The 23,183-nt window shown below is 38.0% G+C and overlaps 1 protein-coding gene across 1 annotated transcript; it reads right to left on the reverse strand.

Moving 5' to 3' along the window:
• Window positions 1-1,559: 1,559 nt before the first annotated feature.
• Window positions 1,560-23,152, reverse strand: LOC116737666 (calpain-9-like). Its single transcript, XM_032590996.1, has 20 exons — window positions 22,868-23,152; window positions 19,168-19,237; window positions 18,240-18,358; window positions 17,574-17,707; window positions 17,245-17,416; window positions 15,879-15,950; window positions 15,637-15,728; window positions 13,850-13,924; window positions 11,987-12,147; window positions 10,666-10,814; window positions 8,878-9,080; window positions 8,380-8,425; window positions 7,567-7,641; window positions 6,383-6,443; window positions 6,236-6,300; window positions 5,475-5,543; window positions 5,258-5,336; window positions 3,675-3,791; window positions 3,276-3,334; window positions 1,560-1,872 (listed from the first exon to the last, which is right to left on the reverse strand). The coding sequence occupies exons 1-20, from the start codon at window positions 23,117-23,119 to the stop codon at window positions 1,846-1,848; spliced, it is 2,097 nt and encodes a 698-aa protein (XP_032446887.1). The 5' UTR covers window positions 23,120-23,152; the 3' UTR covers window positions 1,560-1,845.
• Between the last annotated feature and the right edge of the window lie 31 nt (window positions 23,153-23,183).

Genomic DNA, 23,183 nt, shown 5'->3' on the forward strand with positions numbered 1-23,183 from the left:
AATAGTTCACTTTTTATTTTATTTTACTTGTTGCATGGACTCAACTTAAATAGATTAACTTATAAAGCTTTTTTTTTTATATACATCCAAATGTTCCTGCCACTTGTTTAAGATGAGTACAAACAACAAGTCGATGATAATTAAGTGATGTTTGCTTGAACTTTTTTTTAAGTCTAATGTTTTATTTTACAGTGAGGAAGGCCGGAGTCTAGCTTTAGCAGATGGCTGAAGGCATCTGATCCGCTTCAAACTCAGTACCTGTTTGCTCCAAGGCAAAACTTTGGTAAGGTTAAATTTAGTGGCTAAAGAAAGTCAGACGGTTTATTCTCCAATGTGAGAAAATCCCTTGAGGTTGTCAAGTTTCTTGTTTGATCAGATCTTGTTAGTCAGTATGATTACTAATTAACGGTTGATTCTTTTGTGTCTAGATGCAATGTAATCATTCAATTCACAATTTAAGTTTTATTATGGGGATGCAGCAGATAAAATATTTCATAGTATATTTCAATGATTCCTTTCATACAGTGTAAACTCCCTGAAAAAAAAAAGACCTTTCAGAGAAATATAATTTTGATTGCTTTGAGTTTAATGATATTTTACTTAATCTGACTGATATGATCTTCTTTAGCGCATACTGATGCTTCGCATTGATCATTTATAAGCTTATCAATTACAAGAGGTGTTGTACTGTCTGTTAGTGAACATTAGTGAACATCATCATTAGGACCAAGGAACAAAAGCTGCAGATCATTTTTAAGGTAACAAAACAATTCACCATTTTGTGAGCAACTCTTGGAGCATAGTTGTGTAATGAGTATGTTTAATTTTTATTTTTAGGTAAAGTGTACCAATAGCAAACTTAGTCAATGTTATTATAAGTTATTATAAGCTAGTTGTCAGAAGATGTAAGTAAGTCTCCGTGAGAGGGAGTATTTAAGAAAAAACACAAATTCACTGATTGAATTTTTGGCTGATAGCCAGCATATATTTAAATTTGTGCAACAAACACCAAAAGAAAAAAATACTATATAAAAAACGGAATGGCTATTCAGTTTGATAAATATTTACACATTGAATAAATCAATATAAATCCAAGGGCACACATTAAAACATCAAATCTAAATAAATAATATGAATTATATTAGCTATTTTAATACAGACTGATGGTTCACATTGATCATTTAAAAGTTTTAATAATGAAAATTTAAAAAAAATAGAGGTGTAATATATTTTGTTAGTGAACACACTAAAGTGTGTAAGATAATGGGTGGAGGGAAAGCTGAAAGATACATATGAGCAACCTCACCGTGGCCTGTTTAGTCCCTGTCAGATATTGTTCAGAAGTACGTGTACAAATGAGGAACATTTACTGAAATGTATTACACTAGCAAAATTTAATTTCTCTTTAGGATGAATAAAGTATTTTTTAGATGGAATTTAGAGCAAGTAGCTGTTAAACTATTTTGTACTTATAATCTTATTTTTAAAAGTGTAAAACTTTTCTTCATGTTTAAATCCAGTTACAAAATAAATCTCAGAGGAATAAACAGACAATAAAATAATCAGTAAAAACTGAATTTATTGAGGAAATATTTGCACCAGACTCAACATCCAACGCTTAAATGCAGATTAAACTGGTATAAATGAAATTTAAAATTTCTTCAAAAGACCCAAAATGGAGTCCAAGGCTGAGCTCCTCTCCGTTTCCATGGTTACCTGCTCAGGAAACGCGACAGTCAGCAGAAAATAAGCAGACTCTGATCATGGTGATAAAAGTTTCACATGTGGGAGAATAAAAACGAAAAGGAAGCGGAACAAAGTGGATCCGGGCGCAGCGGGTCCGCCTCAGCTGTACAAGGTCATGTGGAGCCACTGGAACCAATCAGAGAGCAGGAAGCGGTTGAGACGCACCAAACAGGAAGTTCCGTTCAGATCAATCAAAATAAAACATGCTGGTGCACATTGGGAGGTTTTCAAATCAAGATATTTAAATCTAAAGTGTATAAAATAAAATACTGTAGAGCATTTTCATTTCCACTGAAAAAACAAAATCTTAAAGTATTTTAGTTTCTACAGTATCGTCTCAGTTCACTTGAATTAAGACAAAACTTTCAAGTAACTTTTCAGCAAACCACAGGAGCGTGTCTTAAGTTAAATCCTTAATATTGATGGAAAATGTTTGTTACACTGGTAGATTATTTAATTCATCGAATACATTTTCCAATAAAAGAAATTCTCTGCCAGTAGAACTAGCAATGTTATGAATATTAAGGATTTACGGTCTTAAAACAAGCTCCTATATCTTCATGAAAAGTTAGTAATAATTTAGTTTTTATTTTATTTCAAAAATACTTGACTGGATTTTGTTTTTCAGTGTATTTCTGCACATTTTGTCTGTTTCCTCTAAATTACGATACATTTTAAACGTTATTTTTTAATAACTGCATCATTATTCTCCTCATGTTGTAAATTTGTCCTTACAGTAAAGTTTCTTATTCTAATTTTTATATATGTATTTTTTTAATCCGCGCTCCTGCTTACATTCCACAGGGCAGTCGCCCAGGGCGTCAATATTTGTTGGGGCAGCAAAGACTTTTTTTTTCTACGAATACCTTAAAAACACTTTATGAATATAAAACATTTTTTTATAAGGTTGTGCGTTCTACCTTATATAAAACTCATAGTTCTATATCAAATGAATTACATTACATTTGGGGGATTTTTATGAATATAAACAATACATAAATATTTGAAATAAGAAGCTACTGCTCAGGTGACGTATAAAATCTGCTGTGCAATAATTCATGTATAAAATGACATTAATTTATTGTAATTTGCATTATTTTTCTGTGGTGGATTAATCTGACTCCAGCCCGGGGGCCCAGGTTCCTGTAAATACGGCCCTGCACCTGAACTTTCCCACAGTGGGACAGTGAAGGATATTTATTTTATTTTATTTTCTCTTTCAAACATTTTTTTATTTCTGTTTTTTTCCAGTTTTCTCATCTTGAACTTGAACATTTCAGATTCCTGCAGAGTCTGAGACGAAGCTGTTGGGTTGTTTTTGTTTTGACTTTTCTGGGATTAAATGTTTTCAAACTGAGAATAATTTTCTCTCTGTATAATTATGAACTTCAAAAGGTTTGGAAATGGCCCTCGGATTCTCGGATTGATGGGCCGGGAATTTCTGATCATTTTCAGTCAGTTTTTACTAAAATTGTTCAAACTTTTGTCATGTTGAAACATTTTAAGCTTTAATTAGTTTCTGTTCATACCTGTGTGTAGCTGATTGTTATGGTTCCCAGTCCCATTATGTCGTGGACTTGAAATTTGTCTAAAGAAGAAGAAAGCAATCATGATGTTTGAATTTTCACATTTTCTGGGGGAAATTATGATTAAAAACATTAATTTAGTAATAAAATCACAAATGAAGCAGAAATCCTGGTGGATTTATACAGAACTGGATGTTCAGGTGTTAAATTATAGATTATGAATTTGATCATTGCACCCGTCATTTGAGTAAATGTAGGTATGATGCGAATTAGTGACTCTAGGCACTAAAGGAAAGAAACAAAGTTCTCCATCCCAGTATGTTGCTTTTAGCTCCGGGTCGCATCATGAAATTTGCCTGCAGAAGAAGAAGAAAGCAGTCTGAGTTTCCTGGCCGCTCTTACGGATCATGCTCTCCATCTTCATGAGCAGGAACAGGAAGCCGGGGTAGCTGATGGTCAGGTCGCTCTCCGTGTATCTCAGTCCCACCAGCTGCATCACCAGATCGTTCACCATGATGCCTGCAGCAGACGCAGCGGTCAGCAGAAACCAACAGGAGTCTATGTTACTCCGAATTAAAACTCCAGAGCTGATTAATCTGAGACATTTTTAATCTGAGACATTTTTAACAAAGTGCCACAATGCCAGAGAGAAAATCACAATGAGGAAGATTTTGTGAAAAAACAGATCATGAAACACAGCAAAGCTGAAACTTTAGATTAAAAACTTAAAGCTGCAGTATGGAGCTTTTTTTTATAAAATAATTTTCTAACATATTTGATTAAACTGTCATCATGTCGTGATAATTTAATATGAGGCAGATAATCTATGAAAACATTGATCTCCTCCCCGAGCTACTGTCTGAAGAAATGCACCAAAAACAACCAATCAGAGCCAGGAGGTGTGGCATAGCGCTGTCAATCATCCTCATGTACTCACTGCTACATGGGCTACTGTTAGAGAAACAACTTACCGTTACAGAAAAACCATTTATCCACAGTCATCAGTGGCTAGGCTAACTAGCATTAGCATTTACGGCAGGATCAGCTGATAGGGAAAAGCTGGCAGCATGAACTTGTGATTGACAGCGTTAAGCCCCGCCTCCCGACTCTGATTGGTTGTTTCTAGTTGGCACTGGGAGAAGGCAGATTATCTGTCCCATAACAACCATCATCACATGGTGACAGCTTCAACAAATATGTAAATAAAATTATTTCATAAAAATTGCATAGAAATTAAAAATAAATTTAGGAAAAGGATCTCGTTTAAACGAGAATTACTGGTTATAGTGAGACATAAAACTAGTTAAGACGATTCAGTTTTATCGTTTTAACAATGTTAAAAGAAACCTCTTCATAAAAAGATTTATGTCTCAAATCTAAATATTTTCTCTTTTAAATAAGAAACATAGTAGCAGTAAAACAGCAACACCTCAAGACGTAGCAAACCGCTTTACACCTTTTTAATAAGTTTTATATCTCCTTAAATTAGGAATTTATTCGTTTTAACGAGATTTCTATCTCCTTAAAATTATATATAGATACTAAACTCATTTCGCTAAAACTAAAAAAAAGTTTCTCATTATTGTCAGATAGAAAACTTGTTAAGTTATGAGAAAGTTTCTCTTTATAATGAGGTTTGTATCTTCGATAAACGAGTTTCCCGTGATAAAACTTTCTCCATAAAACCAGAAACTTCCTTCTTATGACAAGTTTCTCCCTTCAAAGTGAAAAGGTTTCTTTTTTTGTGTGTGTTAAAATGAGATATAAAACTCATCCTGTTAAAACAAGAAAGTTTCTCATTAAAACCTTAAACTTTCTAATCAGAAAAATCATTTTCTCTGCATGTGCAGTGACGTGTGACCAGCAGGGGGCAGAAGTCTGACCAGATAACGTCCATAGAAACAGATTTAATTAAACACAAAAACAGTTTTATATCTCGTTGTAATGAGAAACTTTCATGGTTTCCGTTGCTGCGCTCCGCCTACCTGCTGCCTTCAGGGCCGGTTCGACCTCTTTGTACTCCAGGTGATGAGTTTTATTCGTGTCGTAAACCAGGAAGATATCCTAAAAACAACAACATAGAAATGGGGGCAGAGAGCGAGTAAAATCCAGAACATCTCATGTTTTCCTGTGAAAGAATAAAAATATCTGCAGCCGTGTGACCGACGGCGGCGTATGAGATGCCGGTGTTGCTATGGTTACCGTCCACTTCCTGATTTTGTCCCACAGCAGCTGGAAGTCAGACCAGTTCAGCCTCGCTTTGCCTTGGCTCTGCAGAAAACAGTGAGGTCAAGGCAAGCAACCGGAATCATCCCGACTGTCCTCGAACGCAGCGCAGAGTCCGCGCACTGTAAAAACTAAAACCGGAAAATATTCAACTCAACTGAAACATCCCGACTGTCCTCGAACGCAGCGCAGAGTCCGCGCTCTGTAAAAACTAAAACCGGAAAATATTCAACTCAACTGAAACATCCCGACTGTCCTCGAACGCAGCGCAGAGTCCCCGCTCTGTAAAAACTAAAACCGGAAAATATTCAACTCAACTGAAACATCCCGACTGTCCTCGAACGCAGCGCAGAGTCCGCGCTCTGTAAAAACTAAAACCGGAAAAATATTCAACTGAAACATCCCGACTGTCTTGGGTTGAAAATTATTCATGTTATTAATTTATAAGTTTAATTAATTTTAGTTTTCAATAATAATGTAATTTTTTGGCCTGTGAGTTTTTTTAACAAGCTTTTTGTACCAAATTTTTAAAAAAGACTGTTTGCGTCACAGTTTCCTGATGATCGATTTTAACATACTGGGATTTGGCGCCACCTCTGGCTCAACTTGGAACTGCAGAGGAAGCAGTTTACCAGCTTCCTGTTTTTATATTTTCCCTTTAACAAACATTTAGTTTATGTAGGAACCGGTTTGGGTCCGTTTGAGCCGAAGCGTCCCAGCGGGTTCTGTGAGGATACGTCCATCAGGACCACCAGGCTCTTGCAGTGCTCCAGAGAAAGGTACCGCTCACTTCCTGCCAACACTGAACACACAACAGGCGGCCATTTTAGCCAGAGAACCGGTGAAATGTGGCGGGTTGAGTGGAAACATGGAGCGAAACGAACCTCCGCCCTGCAGCGCCTCGGTCAGCAGCCGCTGCAGCCGCTCAGGTTTGCACAAACCTTCCTGGAGACACAAACCCAAGGAACAATTCAAAACTTCAAGGATTTTCAAGGTTCGCTTTCAAACTTTGGAGGAAACCCCCCACAAATGAACAAAAAAAGACTATTTAAACTCTTTATTACTGTTAATAATGTATTGTTATAATATTTTATAAAACTAAAATAAAACAAAGTTTTCTGTTTTGAAGTGTCTGTTTTACATCTGACTGATCTGAGAACAAAACATTAATTTGACAAAATAAATCCCTAAATTTCACTAATGTGGCTTAAATGAAATATAAGCTCATCAACAAGTCATTAGAAATAATAAACATTCAATAAATAAACAAATCATGCTGAGGTAAATGATCTTTCTGCTCAAATTAAATGATAAAATACAAAAAATAAATCTCTAAAAATAAATTCTTGCCAGATTTTCTGACTTTTAGCAAATAGAAATAATTTTGATGATTCTGACATAAAATAAGAAAAATTAATCTGATTTAACTTTAGACAGCAAAAAAAAAAAGTTTTTTATTAGGTGTGTGAAAATATCTGGTTTCAAATGTAAATATTTTCCAAATTTAGGTTTTTAATCAAACATTAGATTGAACTTTATTACCAACCTGAGCAGTTTGAACATGAAGAACTTTCAAGGACTTTATTCCGAAATCAAAAACTTTCCAAACCTTGAAAACCCCGACAGAAAATTCAAGCATTTTACTAGTATGGACCCTTTTTAATTAAGGATGGGAAAGTGAAGCAACCTGTTTGAATTGTTTTCAGACTTTGACTAGACCGTTCCTTCTTGCTAAATTTTCTGGCATTTAGCAAAAAGAAATAACTTTGGTGATTATGACTGACATAAAACAAGAAAAGTTTAGTCTAATTTAATTTCAGAGAGCAAGAAATAAAAACGTTGTATCATTATTTTATTAAAACTTAAAAAAACGATTTTCCAAATCCGGCCTTTTGATCAAACGTTGGTTACATTTTATTACAGAATTGCTCTGTTTGAATATTAAACACTTTCCAGACCCAGAAAACACCTGATTGAAACTGAATCATTTTAAAGGATAAGAACTCCTCCAGTCTGCCGTTTCAGTTCCCGTCCAGAACCAGAACCTGTGGTAAACGTCGGGCCTCACCTTGTTGCTGTGTCGGTGGAAAAGCTTCCTGACGGCTGCGTCCGACGGCAGAGCGGCCTGGTGAGGAAGCGAGTGCTGCAGGGAAAATCAAAACCTTCAATCAGCCACTTCTGTCCAAACGTTACAGAAACGCAGAAATAAAGCAGGGAGGATGTGGGACGTTTTCCTGGCTCCACTCAAAGGGGACATTTATATCAGAAACTTTTACTCAGAGGAAGACTTTAGTGCGACTAAATCTGCTTTTAGCTAATTTATTAAGCATTTAAACAGTGACCCATTTTCTAGTCTTATTGCTGAAAATGTCCAACATGAATTTCAATTTTTTTATTCCAAAACTTAATGCCTTATAATAAAGAGCTAAAATCTAAATTGATTTTTAAGATTTGGATTCAAAATTATTTATAAGTCCTGGCTAATTTCTTTAATGAAAATATTTCTTTCTTTGTTTATTTTTCAGCTGGTGTACAAATCCATTATATATTTTTTGTACTTTTAGTTCTAAAAAATTAAATGTTCTTTTGGCCTGTGATTATTTTTAACAAGTTTTTCGTACCAAACTACAAAAAAAACCAAAAAAAAAACCGGTTTGCTTATTATATCGGTTTGTTTCACGGTTTGGCGCCACCTCTGGCTCAAATAGGAACCGCAGGCTCCAAAGAAGAATCAGATCCTGGTTTTTACAGATTTTCTTTTATACGTATTTAGTTTAGATGTTAGTAAATGTTTTAAAAGCTGAAAAACCTTTTGAGTCTGTTTTACGTCGCAGGACACGATCCTAACTCTGACTTGGGAGAAATGAAAACTTTGCGTTACCTCTCTTATCGACAAAACGTCGAGCGGCGTCGGTTTGTGAGCTGGACTGAAACAAAAAACATTCAAAGCAGCAAATAAAACACACAGTCAGGGGGAAAAAGAAAGTACACCTCCTTCAGTTCTCTGGCTTTACGCTTCAGGACAAAATGAATCAAAATTATTTAAGTTAAGAGTGAAAAAAACATATTTTTGAATATTTTTAGATTATTTATGAGACAAATGTTAGAGATTAATAATCGTTCTCTCTTTTTAACGATTTTTAAAAATCATTTTAAAAAATACTTTGAAAAATAAGTTTTCAAAGTGTAAAAAAACATAAGCTATTCCAATAACTAATAAAAACTGAACTATATTTAACTAATAAAACCAGCAAGCACACACTAAAAACTAAACTAAAACAAAACAATATTTAACTAACAGTAACTAATAAAGACTAAAACTAACTGAATTAATCAAACAAATGAAATAAAACTGAAAACGTAAACGACAGAAACTGACGTGGCGTCGCTGCCCGGCTCCGTCAGCACCCTGAGCAGGAACTCCCCCTGCTGGTTGGGTTCAAAGGTCGAGGGGATGATGATGTAGCGACCCGGAGGGAGCGAGCTGCGGAGGACGACCTCCCGGCGCGTCGAGTGTTGCGTCCAGCAGAGGACGCCTTTCCGCAGATCCTCCGCTGACAGGAAGGCGTTCCGGGGATGAGCCTGTAGCCAAAAACACGTTTTATTACGTCACAAGTTTTTAAATCCACGTTGGCAAATCGAACCGGAATAAACGTTAAAACCGGAGCAGCTGGCAGGAAGCATTTCAGCTAACTTTATCACTACAGGCCAGAGACGATGCAAACGTCACGGCATCTCCTGCTTCTTCACTAACAGAAGCTGGAAGGTAAAACAGCTCCACACTGCAAAAACTCAAAACAAAAACTGACACATTATTTCACTCACAACATTTTATCCATTTAATGAGTGAAATAATCTGCCTGAACCAGAACTTTTTCTCAATATTAAGGAATTATTTACTCAAAACAAGCTCCTATTTCTTGCTAAAACAGTCACTTGTAAGTTAGCTTTGCCTTAAATTAAGTGAATTAAAATATTTGCACAAGTAACTAAACCAAAATACTGCAAAAACACAAAACCTTACCAAGTATTTTTGTATAGTTTTGTTTATTTTACATGTTTTAAGGTTTATTATCATCCATTTGTTTTACCTTTGTGTGCTTTGAGTGTCTGAAAGTGTTTGCAGAACAGGAAACTGTGAGAGGCGGACTGCTGAGAAGTGAAGAGGAGGGTACCATGAACGAGACGGTCCAGCAGGTCATGACCCAGAGGAACTGCAAACTGGCATTCTTATCTGATGAACCATGCTCTTTTAAGATTGTATAAAAATAGTTGTGTGCGGCTGCGCCTTGCTCCCCCTCCCTTCAGGGCTGCACACTGTTGAGTAACTAGGGCGCCCCTAAATAAAAGCAGTGAGACTCAGAGGCCGAAATCTGTAACTGGGTTTCAACTGGGTTCTCCCTGCAGGCAAAACTAAGTTCTGACTCTTGTTTCTTCTTTGCGTCTCTGCTCAGGTTATTTAGACCTAACAAGTTTCAATGTGAATATCTTAGTACTGTTAAATTAAAACCAACTGAGTCACAAGTAACTTTTCAGCAAGATATAGGAGCTTCATTTTAACTGAATAATCCCCCTGACTCGTTCTACTGCAGATTATTTCATTTGTAATACAACATTTTTCCCATGTTAGAAGTGAAATAATATTATGAAACTTGAACCTTTTCATCAATTTTCAAGAATTATTTACCTGTACTTAAAATAAGCTCCAATATCTTGTTGAGAGGAAACTTGTAAGTTAATTTGTTTTAAATCAAATGTGCTGAGATTTTTGCTCTAGAACACAGGAGTCAAACTCCAGTCCTGGAGGGCCGAAACCTTTAGATGAGCCTCTGCTGCACCACCTGAACAGAATAATTAGGTCATTAAGGTTCTGGTGAACTGATCTACACACGGAGGAGGTAATTAAGTCATTTCCTTCCAGGATTTTGTACCTGTGGCACATCTAAACACTTCAGGACAGCGGCCCTCCAGGACTGGAGTTTGACACGCTGCTCTAGAAACTGGAGAAAAATTGTTGGTAATATTTTGTGTTTTTGCAGTGCAAGACCTCCTCCATGCCTTATCCTAGAAATTTGTTCTCGAGTTGGGTCATTAAATGCATCGATACTTGACTTCAGGACCATATCTGCCTCTGTGTGTGTGTGTGTGTGTGTGTGTGTGTGTGTACCTGGTATATATGCAGGCCAACAGAGAGGTGAACACCTCGGCGTCTCTGATATTTCTGCATGACGGCCACGACGAAGGAGCAGCTGCTCTTGCTGTTTCCGGCCACCTCCGACAGAACCAAAAGGAACTGGGGATTCTGCCAGAAGGAGTCTGGAAAACACACACACACACACACACACACACTTACCGCCATGCTCTGAAGTCAGGCAGGCAAACAGAGTTTCTATTCCTGAGGATCAAAGTTGCTCCTATGAGTTGTTTTATGAATCTGTCTCTTTAAATCCAAATCAGCTGCTGCTGGCCACGCCCCCCAACTCAATGTTTACACTCCACATGACAATGGCTGTCAATTGATGCGCAATTATACAAACGTACACCTTTGAAAAGCAGAAGTGGACCCTCCTGCACAACCAACAATAATGCAGTGAGTGGTTTAGGGATGATAAGTCAACAACAAAACTCTTCTCTCTTCCAGCAGCCATTGTACAGCATGTAAAACCTGCTGACTAAACATGCTGGAACTGAGCTGGGGTTGCTAGGCAACAGGCAGAACTCTGCTGGGTTCGCTAGGTAATGGCACAGTGCCCGTTGAATGTGACGTTACATTCGGAAGGTTTTTGAAGCGGCTCATTTTCCGGACACCAAAAAACATTAACTTTAACTTTTTAAAATGTTTTTAGAAGCAGTTCAGACCCAAATGGAAGAACAAAAATGTGCAGAAAGTGGATTTTGCGCAATAGGTTCCCTTTAAACATTTCCATCCTGGTTAGAAGCTCAGTGAATTATAAACCTGCTAAGATATTCAAGTTAAAGGAGGTGAAAGAATTTCAGCCTCATTCTGTTTTTAGCATTTTTAAAATTAGTAGCAGCTTAATGTTTGATCTGATCAAAAACAGACAAAACAAAAAAAGCTAACCGATTGCTGTAGATGTATTTCTGCGCAGCACTTTGAGCTGATTTTAGATTTTTAAAAATTCTAGTATCATTGTTAGATTATTTCACTTATAGAAAAAATGTCCAACTAGAACTTTTTCCATCAATATTAAGGAATTATTTACTTAAAAAAAGCTCCTATATGTTGCTGAAAAGTTACTTGTAAGTTAGTTTTGTCTTATTTCAAGTGTAGTGAGATATTTGCACTATAAACTAGACCAGTGACAGATACACAATTTACTTTTCTCAATAGCATAAACATTTAAATAACATGTATAACTTTCCTTCCACTTTACTGTAAACTGATTTGTTCACATAAAGTCGTCATCCTGCTCTGAGGTTTTTCTCACACTGAATCATAAATGACAGTAAATGTTAAAATGTCTCACTGCTGTCAGGAGGTCCTCCAGCTGTGATGTTCGGCAACCAGGCTCCATGATGCATGACGCATTTCCACGGTGACACATCAGAGCCGGGCGCGCTCTGCGCCTCCGTCAGGTGACACACCTCCATCGCGTCAAAGTTCAGGTTGAAGTCTGACACCGACATCCTGACAAACGGTCAGAGCAAGAAGTCCGTTCACCCACACCTCTGCCTCCAACCAGACCAGAGATCCATCCCATCGAATTTAAGATTTGGAAATCTGGATTTTTTTTTCAGATGTCAGCACGCCCAGGCGGCCATCTTGTTTGACAAACGTTTCTTTACAACTTCCATTTATTTTGGAGTTATTAATTCAGGTCAACTCTACGATGAGATACAGACACGCCACGTGTTGCTGTTTACATCCGGAAACTGTGCGCAAAAAGCTGGAGCTACTGCTAGCTACTGCTGCTATTAGACGCTTCTTTTCCTTGCCCCGTAGCCGCACTGCCGCAGTGGAACCGCTAACTAAATGACACCTGGAGATGAAGGAATTACTAACTCAGTGCAAAGGGAAATAATAACGCAGAAAACTGTTACAGCACAACTCAAAACCACTTTTTTTCTCGCTCTCTGTGTCGGCTACGCTACGCGCAGACTCGTTGCCGTAGCAACTGACAACAACGCCACTTCATGTTTCAGGATTCAACACCAAAAAACACTCAAACATTTTCTGCATAAAGAACAGAACATTCAGTCAGCTACAGTTTTATGTTTTTTGGCTTGACGGTTATTTTGCGATTATTAATAAGTGATGCTGCGATAGATTAGCTACTGCTGCTATTAGCTAAGCTAACACAGAGGTGGTAGATTAGCTACTGATGCTAATCATGAAAGATTAGCTACTGATGCTATTAGCTAAGCTAACACAGCAGTGGTAGACTAGCCACCGCTGCTATTAGCTAAGCTAACATAGCGGTGGTAGACTAGCCACCGCTGCTATTAGCTAAGCTAACACGGTGGTAGATTAGATACTTTAAACACCTGCTCTACTGATGATCTGTCAGAGTTGGTGTTCAGTTTTATTTTAACTGAACTAAAACACCAAATTCCTCATCACATCTACATGTTACGGTTGTCAAAGTCTAGCTAGCATAACTGAACTACTTCTTCCCTTTTCCACGCAAATTTTTTCTTTAATTAAAACTTTTTCCTGGCCTTGTTATCTATTTGTCGTAGCATTGACAGTTAGTACCAAAGCACTGTGTTCCTTTTTCTTTTATACATCAGGCGTACATTTAAGATTTGGCGCGTTATATTGATAACTTAACAGCTAAAACCAAAGCTAGTCATCGTTAGCCAGCAGCTCTTTGCCCTCCAGCCGGGATTTTGAGCGTCTGACGTCACGCTGAAACATGTCTTATAATGTTACAAGAATGCAGTAATAGTAACAATTATATGATAACAAAGTTGAAATAATACAAAGATTGTCTTAATATTACCAAAATAAAAAATATTGTAATATTAAGAGAATGAAGCAGTAATTTTATGACACTTCCAAAACAAAATATAAACAAAAACTGTATTATTTTTCATTTAAAAAGCTTTTTCTCTTAATTTTAAGACGTACTTCTGGTAAATTTGTCTTTATTATGACTTTATTCTTGTAACTAAACAAACATTCGCCTAGTCCTAATACTCCGTTACTCAACTCACTGATATTTAAGACGCTTTTTCAAACTATTTCCTGTCATTTCTAATTTAAGTGAGAAAAAAGTAGATTAAAGCTGGAAATGTGAGATTTTGTGACGAGCTTCAGGGTGTTGGATGAAGCAGAAACGCCACGTTGTGCTTCATGTTTGTGAAAAGCGCTGGAAGCTGAAACTCACCAGAACTCCCCGTCCTCCTGCCGGACCCGTCCCAGTCGTTTCTGCTCCTCAGCGCTCACCTTCGTCCACTCATTCCTGGAACAGAAACGCTCTCAGACATCCAGCTGAAGCAGGTCCTACGGGCTGGAAGGCCGCTCAGTGAGGAAGCAGCCAAGAGAAACATAAAAACTCAGACCCCAGGAATAAAAACCTTCATTTCTGGAGACGAGTCCAGTGATGGCCGCTGTTACATTTACAGAACAAATGAGGACTGTCATAATTAGTCCTGTCATGATAAATTTTCCTGGACGTTAAATTGTCCCAGAAGTTATTGCAATAAATGATAATGTTGTTGTTTTGAGACCATTTTCAACCAATTTAATGGAATAATGATGCAACAATACTTTCCTGCAGATCAATAAACTTTAAATTCTAATGAACATTTAACTGGAAGACAAATTAAATATCCAAAATAAATAAACAACAAATGAAATGAACCATGAAGCTGCCATGTCTACTTATTCAATAATTCAGCAGCAAAACCGGTTTATGAATTGAAAATATTGCTTATTCTCTTGACATATGGTTTTCAATTAAAATGCTCTGAATCCATAATTCCCACATGAAGTCACCCTGCCGCCATTTTGATAGGCGGAAGCAGCTTTCCACTGGATATTGTTGGATTCAAGAAAGACATAAAAACAAAGGTAGTAAAACTGTAAAGAGAAGATTTGATTACATCAAGTGAAAAAACTTTGCTGCTAAAAACTGAAAGTCTGGTTAATATTGAGAAAAAACAAACACAGATGATCTAAAACAGCACGGACCGGCACTCAGCACTTTATTACTGTTTCAAATGTTTCTAAAAGCAACTCAGACAATACCGTATTGAACTGTAACAATATGTACTTTGTAGGCAAACCTGTGGGTTAAAATGACAAATCAGTTTGCAAAACGTATGAAATGTAAAATGTAGATGTGCATACATAGATTTAATCTTCTTATATTCAGTGATCAATGCTGTGAATATAATACGATGACATTATCCGAAAGAGAAGAAAAAGCCTTAAAGCTGCAGGATGTAACTTTTATAAAAAATATTTTCTGTTGAAACGTCACTATATCGTGACAGTTTGGTATGAAGCAGATAATCTGTGGAAAGAATTGAGCTGCTCTACCTTCTCCCAGTGCTAACTAGAAACAACTTAGCGCTGTCAATCAATTGTTAGAAGTTGATTGACACCGTGTGCCGTCGTTCAGCCCCTCTCCACCTAGCCAGGCTGGTTAGCATAGCAACCAGATTTTCCTGAAATGGTCATTTGTTGAGCACATTTATCAGCGAGTTCATGAGGTTGACTGACAGCGCTAAGCCCCTCCCCCTGGCTCTGATTGGTTGTTTTTGGTGCATTTCTTCAGACAACGGTAGCAGCTCAGGGAGGAGGTGGAGCTCGATCTTTTCACAGATTATCAGTTTCACTTCATTGTCACAACATGGTGACAAATGAAAAACAATGTAAGTATCGGTAATGCTGCTCTGATTTAACTTAATTTAATTGCCCTTTGAGATGAATAAAGTATTTTTAAATTGAACTGAATTTGAATTGTAATGCTGTTTACCGGACGCCTACCAAGATGGCGCATTTCCAGGGAAACTTTCTTCCAGTCCGGTCTTGTGAGAGCTACCTATTACAGATCCTGCCATTAAGTCAATTAAAATATGAATCATGTCGCACCACTAATAAAAACGTTTCAGGTTTTATTGAAGACCCTAATGTTACAATAAAAATGCTAGTAAATGTTGCACCGACCTGTCGTTGTCGCTCCAGGCCCCTAACCACTCCGTGTGGCCCCATGGATTGAGGATTCGCACCAAATCTTTAAACCCATCAGTTGTTTTCACCTGGTGGAGGGAGAGAATGAAAGAAATTTCAGTAAGAACATTGTTCTGTTCTTACTTTGTTCCCAGTAAACGCCTCAGGGCTTCTTGCCACGAGTTTGACATTTATAGTCAGGGATAATCCCTCGTTTGTGTTTGTTCAGAGAGCGTTACCTTCTCCACCGCCGTCAGGGAGTAGGCATGTCGGTACATGATTCCCATCTCGTTCTTCTTTTCCACCTCACCCTGAGGCGAAGTGAGGATCAAAGGAATGAGGCAACATTAACAACACTTCAAAACAAATTTCAACACACACCACACAAATAACACATGTAACCTTTTATTCTTTGACTTTAAATTAGATCAGTATATGTTTAAGCAATTTCGGAAAGCACAGATGATAATGATGGTTTGCTTTTGCTACTCATTAACATCTCTTGAGGAAAATGGAGGCATAAAAACCCTCAAACATGCGGCTTCTTTTCTGGATCATGGAAAAATCCAGAAAAGAAGAAATAAGCAGAGATGCACTGTGGATCTCGCCACCATTATTTACAGAAAAACAAGTCCAGCACCGACACAGCAGGGCTGGACAATCAATCAATAACAATATATATCGCAATAGACACAATCAATAGATGATTCATCTGGTACTATATTCAATATATAGAATATTCACTGAATAGAAGCGCACAGTATTAGCTTTAGCCACTCAACCTCTCACAGCTAGCTAACTTACTCTTTCGTTACCTAGCAACAACTTGTTGCGCAACTTGTGGTTACCTAGCGACACCTTGCTGAGTAACTTGTGCAGCAGCAGTTTAAGGCTTTGCTATTGTGCCTCATAACAGCTTAAAAATTAAAAAACTATGTCATGAAGTGAAAACGGGATAAAACAGGAAAGGTCACGCCAGGTCAAGGTCGAGTTATCCAGTTTATAAAATACAATCAATGTTTCAACGACGGGTTTGTAAAGGACGTACGAACTCTTCATGTGAATAACAAGGTTCAGGTGACTGGCAGAGTAAGAACATGTAGTAACAAACACGTAGGCTACATGTCCGTCTAGCTAGGACAGGGCTGGGCGATCCTGGTCCTCGAAGGTCCTGCAAAGTTTAGACGTCTCCCTGATCAAACACACATAAATCCAACAGCTGAATCACCTCCTAACTGCAGTCACGGTCCTCCAGAGTCCTGCTAATGACCTACCTAATGTTAATGTTCTACCTTTTATGGTCAACAAACTTTATTGAGCAAATGGCAATAAAAAAACTAATGATGCAGAGGAATACAAGACTTACATGAACATGGTGGTTTATCAACATGGCTGAATTTAGCACTTTAGCATTAGCTTCCGCTACTATGTTGCTATAACGCTTTAGTGCATCTAATATTTATGATTAATATTTATGATTAACGCCTCCAGGTGTGGAATGTTGCTAAATGCATTTGCTTCTCATTTCCCTGATCTTTATCAAGTAGAAATGTTTGACGTTAGTCTCCACCAGGTGAACCAGGTGAACCTCCTCCACCTGCGTACCTTGCCGTTGGCACAGTTGATGAGCGCTCCTTTGGCCAGCAGGTTCCTGAGGAGCTCCGGCAGGTCTTTGGACACCAAGGGGAGGCTGAAGACCTCGGTCACTCCGCCGGTCATGTCCACCATGGCCTCATGAGGGTAACCCAGTTCCAGCGCTCGGTAGCCTCCTTTCAGCCTGGCTCAACCAAACAGACGTCAGCAGCTCAGCACAGGGAGGGATTTCATTTCATAAAATTTACTTTCAGAGCCACCCAAAACCAGAAGCCTGATTAAAAACAGAAATAAGCAAAACAGTTTTCCTAAATGCATTCATTTCTTCCCTAATTACTTACTTTGCGTAGGCCTTTTCCAGCAGAGAGCTCCAGAACTCGTGTCTTTCGGGGGAGCTGAGGTAGATCAGCTTGTTGTTGTACGTTGGCAGGAAGTCGTCAATCCTCACCTCCTCCCACTGCCCATACTGCCAGAACTACACACAGAGTTACAAAAACCCTCCAGGGGGACCTGTTGCGGTTCCTGGAACTGGTTAGCTGTACAAAACATTCATCTCACAGCTAATGAGATTGATGAGATCTCAGTCTGGATCTGCTTTCAGAATGATCCGTTTTAGGGTCTCTGTCACTTTAAATCCAAATAAACTGCTGCTAGCCACGCCCCCCCAACTTAACGTTTACAATTGCACACAAAAATGGCTGCAAACAGATGCACAATTATGCAACCATACATCTTTGAAAAGCATTAGTAGAGCCTCCTGCACAACAAGTGGTTTCTGGATGGTAAGTAAACAACAAAAAAAAGAATTCTGAAATTTTACATTTTATTTTGAAAATCTTCACACAAATCTTTCTGGGGAACTCCCATGGTGCTGTATGCTACTTTAACTGGAACAAATGTCTGGAATGAAATTTAACTGGGATTTAAATGAAACCAGAGACCTTAAAACTCTGAACACATTATGAAACAAATAAACTCCGGCTGCCTCTTCTTGACCAGATACGTACTCTGAAGGAGAATCTGCCGTTGTAGCCGTCCTGGAAGCTCTGATTGAGAGGAACGACCTTCTTGAGGAGTTCTGGGTAATTCGCCAGAGATGCTATGGCGGAGAGCACCCAGCAGTCACCTGCAGACGACACACCGACGTTCAACTGGAGGCTCCTTCATGACTGACAGGAACCTCAAACACGCTCAGTCAGAGCTTCAGTCAGGCCTTAATAACTCTTACATTGAAGTATCCAAAGCTAAGGCCCAAAAAATGCCTTGAACTTATTTTAAAAAGTAAACTGGTCTCCAGATTAAACTCAGATCCTTCATTTTGTTGTGGCAGGAATATTTAATCACGTATATTCATTGCATTTTGTTTTTCTCGTGGGAATTTTCTGTCAGGCAAAGTTCATTGCATTCTGTGACTCGAAACAGTTGAGGCTACCGCTAACTAGCTGCTAGCATGCCCATGCTAGCTAAATAGCTAGCTTTTTTGAATCAATCATGGGTAAGTGCAAATAGGCCAGTCACAATAACAGATCAATTGATCGCCTGATAAATTAAAACAAACTCAATAATTTTCACTTGTATGATTTATTGTTTTTCTCTTTCTCGACCAAAAACTGGATGATAAAAATCTTCAGTCTGGTGTTTTGCCATTTTTTGAAGGATTATTTTGTTTACAAAGACTTCATAATTAATTTCATTTGTTGTTTCTGTTGTTTATTTATTTTGGATATTTAAAATTTCTTCCAGATCCAGTGGTAAATGTTTGTTTTCATCCTGTCTAAACTGGTGAATGAATGAATAAATTTTTACTTTTGCACCCAGTTTTTTTTTAAATCAATCCATATCGGTGTATTAAAATCCCAACATTGATGACAGAAATGAGCATTAATTAATTCAGGCTCTGCATCATGTAAGGCTGGAAGACAGAAGGTCTCTCACTCAGTTTCCCCTGGCAGATGTCGAGCCGTGAAGCTCCGTCCACTATGAACTTGGGCGAAGAAAAAAGCTCCTGGAGACGTCGGGAAGTTCAGGTGAGAAGGAGAGAAAGAAAATGATCGGGATCAGTTCAGAGCCGGCAGAACGTAATACATCCAGTTCATGGTTATCATTCTGCAGAAACACTCCAGACATGTTATAAAGCAGTAAATCTGTTTCCAAGAATCACAAACTTTAATCAATCGGCAGCCAGCGGCTCCATGCTTTGCACAAGATGGCCGCTGCAAGATAACAAGTTAGCAGACATGGGGAAGGGCAGCACTACTTCAATATATTTTTATTCAAGTAAAAGTATAAAGTAGCTGTCCAAGAAATTACTTTAGTAAGAGTAAAAAAGTATTTGGCATGAAGTCTACTCAAGTAGTGAGTAACTGATCAAATTGGTAATTTCATCATGAAGTATCACTACTCTGATTTAAATAATTTTACTCTTACTTGAGTAACATTTCTGAGTTTCCTCCCCACTGAATGAAATACAAACATGTTTTAACCAGAAACTCACCAGACACAGACACACACCTGCAGTTTCTGTTAACGTTTCAGACGTTTTTAATGGAAGAAACTGATTTGGAAAATTTATTTTTGACTGATTTTTGTTACTTATATTAATTATTTTTCATTTTCGTCTTTAAAATACCAACATTTCCACTTAACTTTATATTTTGGGCCGTCTGATGATGCATTTTTTAGATATTAAATGATTCATGTTTTGATCAGTTGCTCAGTACATAAATCATCTTTTTACCAAATATTCTTTTGCTCTCAGTTTAGTAACTTGTTGGACGGCCACTTTTTAGCTTTACTTGAGTAAAAATATGTTAAAGTAGTGCTGCTCTTACTTGAACACAATATTTCGGTACAGACCTCTGTACTTTTTTTTTGCAGTGTTCTTGCTGCAAGGCAGCAGTGAAGTCTGTTTCAGGTTTCCTAATATTTTCTGCCAGACCCGTTTCAACATCCAGGATTCCAGTAATCGTCGGCTAGATGCTGAAACTGGCGAGGAATTAATTAACACCCTGAAAGTCGTCCAATCTTAAACACCGAAGGGCATAAAGTCCTGAGCTAACTGATGGCTGCGAGACAGAGCAGGAAGACACACACCAGGATGTTCTTTACACTTTTCACCAGACCGGTTTGTTCATCCAGCAGCTGCTCACAAGAAAACCCTGCAGAGCCCCATGTTTGCTTTTGTGTCAAGATTTGTAGGCAAGAGTGTGAACGGAGAACTTCCACCTGATTCTCTAGCTCACTTATATGGTTCTGTTTTCTGGTTCTGCTTCTCTTGTTGGCAAAGGGATCGACTGTCACAACCACATAATATGTGAGAAACATATTATGGAGAAGCTGCATTCAGCTTCTATGCTGCAACGGAAACACTGAGTTCCTTTAAATCAAGGCTAAAAACCCGATCAGAGTTGCCTCTGATTCACAGTAACTGATGGAACATTGATCAATATGTACATATATATATATATATATATATATATATATATATATATATATATATATATATATATATATATATAACAAATTTCCTGATGATTTTGATATTTTTTGTTGCTTTTTTCGTAATTCTTTGCTGTTTTATGTTTTTATGTTGGGATCATTTTGAACTGCCTTGTTGCTGAAATGTGGCTCCTGCACTAAGAAATCAGATAACCCAGGTTGTTTCAGATAAACCAGGTTGTTTCAGATAAACCAGGTTGTTTCAGATAAACCAGGTTGTTTCAGATAACCCAGGTTGTTTCAGATAAACCAGGTTGTTTCAGATAAACCAGGTTGTTTCAGATAAACCAGGTTGTTTCAGATAAACCAGGTTGTTTCAGATAAACCAGGTTGTTTCAGATAAACCAGGTTGTTTCAGATAAACCAGGTTGTTTCAGCTGCATTGAAAACTGAAAACACTCGACAGTCATTTTGTTCAGCTGTTTGCTTTGTGTGTTTTTCTGCTTCATGCCCACGCTGACCCATTCCCTACAGAACTCCAGGCCGCTGTATGGACTCCATTGTTTTGGACTCTGTTGACTCCACGTTTCTTTGTACCTGACTCACCTTCTCAGGTAAAGCTCAGACATTGCCTCCAGCTGCATATCAAATTCAAATTTTTCACAAAACCTGTATTATTGTTTCACTGCTTCCTGCTGTAAGTGGCTGGAATAACGAGGCTAAATATTCAGTTTTAAAGCCGGTTTAATGTTTCTTTGCTTCCGTCTAAACTTTTAACCCTAAATCTGCCTGTAATTTGTCTGAATGACTCTGGAGCATCTAGTTCAGATCAGTCACCAGACTAAAGATTTCCTTCCTACGCAGAAGTTTATGCCTGTAGTTTACAGCATTAGCACTCCTCTTTACAAAAGTTTTATTGGAGGTTTTTGTGTATTTCTGCTTCGTGCTTCAACCTTTCTCTCCCTGAACTTTTGCTTCTCTTAAAACAAATTGTTCAGTTTCAAAACTCAACTAAAACTAAAATTAATTCAGATGAATCTGGTTTTAACAATAAAACATCTGTAGTTTCTTTTGAAGAATGTGCAAAGTTGGGTAGTAATTAGTTAAATTTACTTGAGTAACTTTTGGGGGGAAAAAATTACTTTTAGGAGTATTTCTGTACGCTGTACTTTTTACATTTACTTGTATAATCATGTTGTGAAGTATCACTACTACGGTGGCCGACAGGTGCAAGCGCGAAGCGACAGGTGTGACGCAAACATGAAAACAAATGCAGACAAACAAAATGCTCCAAACAGAAATAAGCTTTTGCAAACGCGGTTAAAGGGTTAACACAGGAGCCATGTTGTGATGACTTCCTGAAGGCGGAGCTTCAGAAAGAGCGTTCATTTCTTAAAGAGACAGAGGCCCAACTTCAAGGCCTTAAATCAGGAAGTAACATTTCTTTTAAGTCATATATTTATTTTTAGCGTTCTTATAGCAATTTAAGGTAACAGTTACTTGCTTATGCTATAAGGTGGCAAAATGTGCCTGGAAAACATTAAATGCTGCCCCTTTAAGACATTTCTAATATTGTATTAAAAAGCTCAATTGGTTTAATAAAAAACGGCAGAATGTGTAACTTTTAAAAACTAATTAATCAATTAAAATAATCAATTGGTTAATAATCGCCTTACTTTGGATCCAAGTAGCTCAGCTTACTTATGCCTCAGGCCGGCTGTGCAGCACTATAAACCAACACTTCTTTGCAGAGTTGGGTAGGAACTACTTACATTTACTCAATTACACTCACTGTTTGAACAATTGTACTTTTTGGAGTATTTTTACTACGCTGTACTTTTTACTTAAGTAATTTTATTATGAAGTATTTCTAATTTTACTTGAGACTAATTTGGAAACATTTTCTTTTCCCTGATTTTTATTACTAATATGAATTATTGTCATTTTGGTCCTTAAAATACCAACATTTCCATTTAATTTTATATTTTGGTCCGTTTGATGATGTAATTTTTAAATATTAAATTATTAATAATTTGATCAGTTACGCAGTGCTTAAGTAAACTTTCTACCAAATACTTTTTTACTTCTACTTGAATAATTTCTTGCTACTTTTTACTTCTACCAGAGTAGAAATACGTTGAAGTGGAACTACTTTCAGATTTTTTGGTACTCTGCCACCTGAATCTCGTGTTTTTACCTTCGGTCGCATCCATCTAACTCCGCCCTCCATCTCCAGCTTTCCCACCGGGAAGTGGTAGTCCACGCACAGCCCGTCGCGGCCCACCGCGTCCACCTCCCCGCCCTCCAGCGGGATCCCCAGGGCCCCCATGTTCATCAGCCAGAGGCGGGACTGGGAGCCCATCAGGTCGTCGGAGCTCTCCGAGGCCGCATCGTCGCTGTCCGGCGGAGGGAGCGAGCTTTCAGAGGACAACCTGCGGGACTTGAACATGCTGGAGCCGGACTGTGCTCACCTGAGCTCCGCAGGCAGGTAATAAACTCCCGAAGGCCCCGCC

The sequence above is a fragment of the Xiphophorus hellerii genome, chromosome 18 (genome assembly GCF_003331165.1).
Source record: "Xiphophorus hellerii strain 12219 chromosome 18, Xiphophorus_hellerii-4.1, whole genome shotgun sequence".
Lineage (NCBI taxonomy): Eukaryota > Metazoa > Chordata > Actinopteri > Cyprinodontiformes > Poeciliidae > Xiphophorus > Xiphophorus hellerii.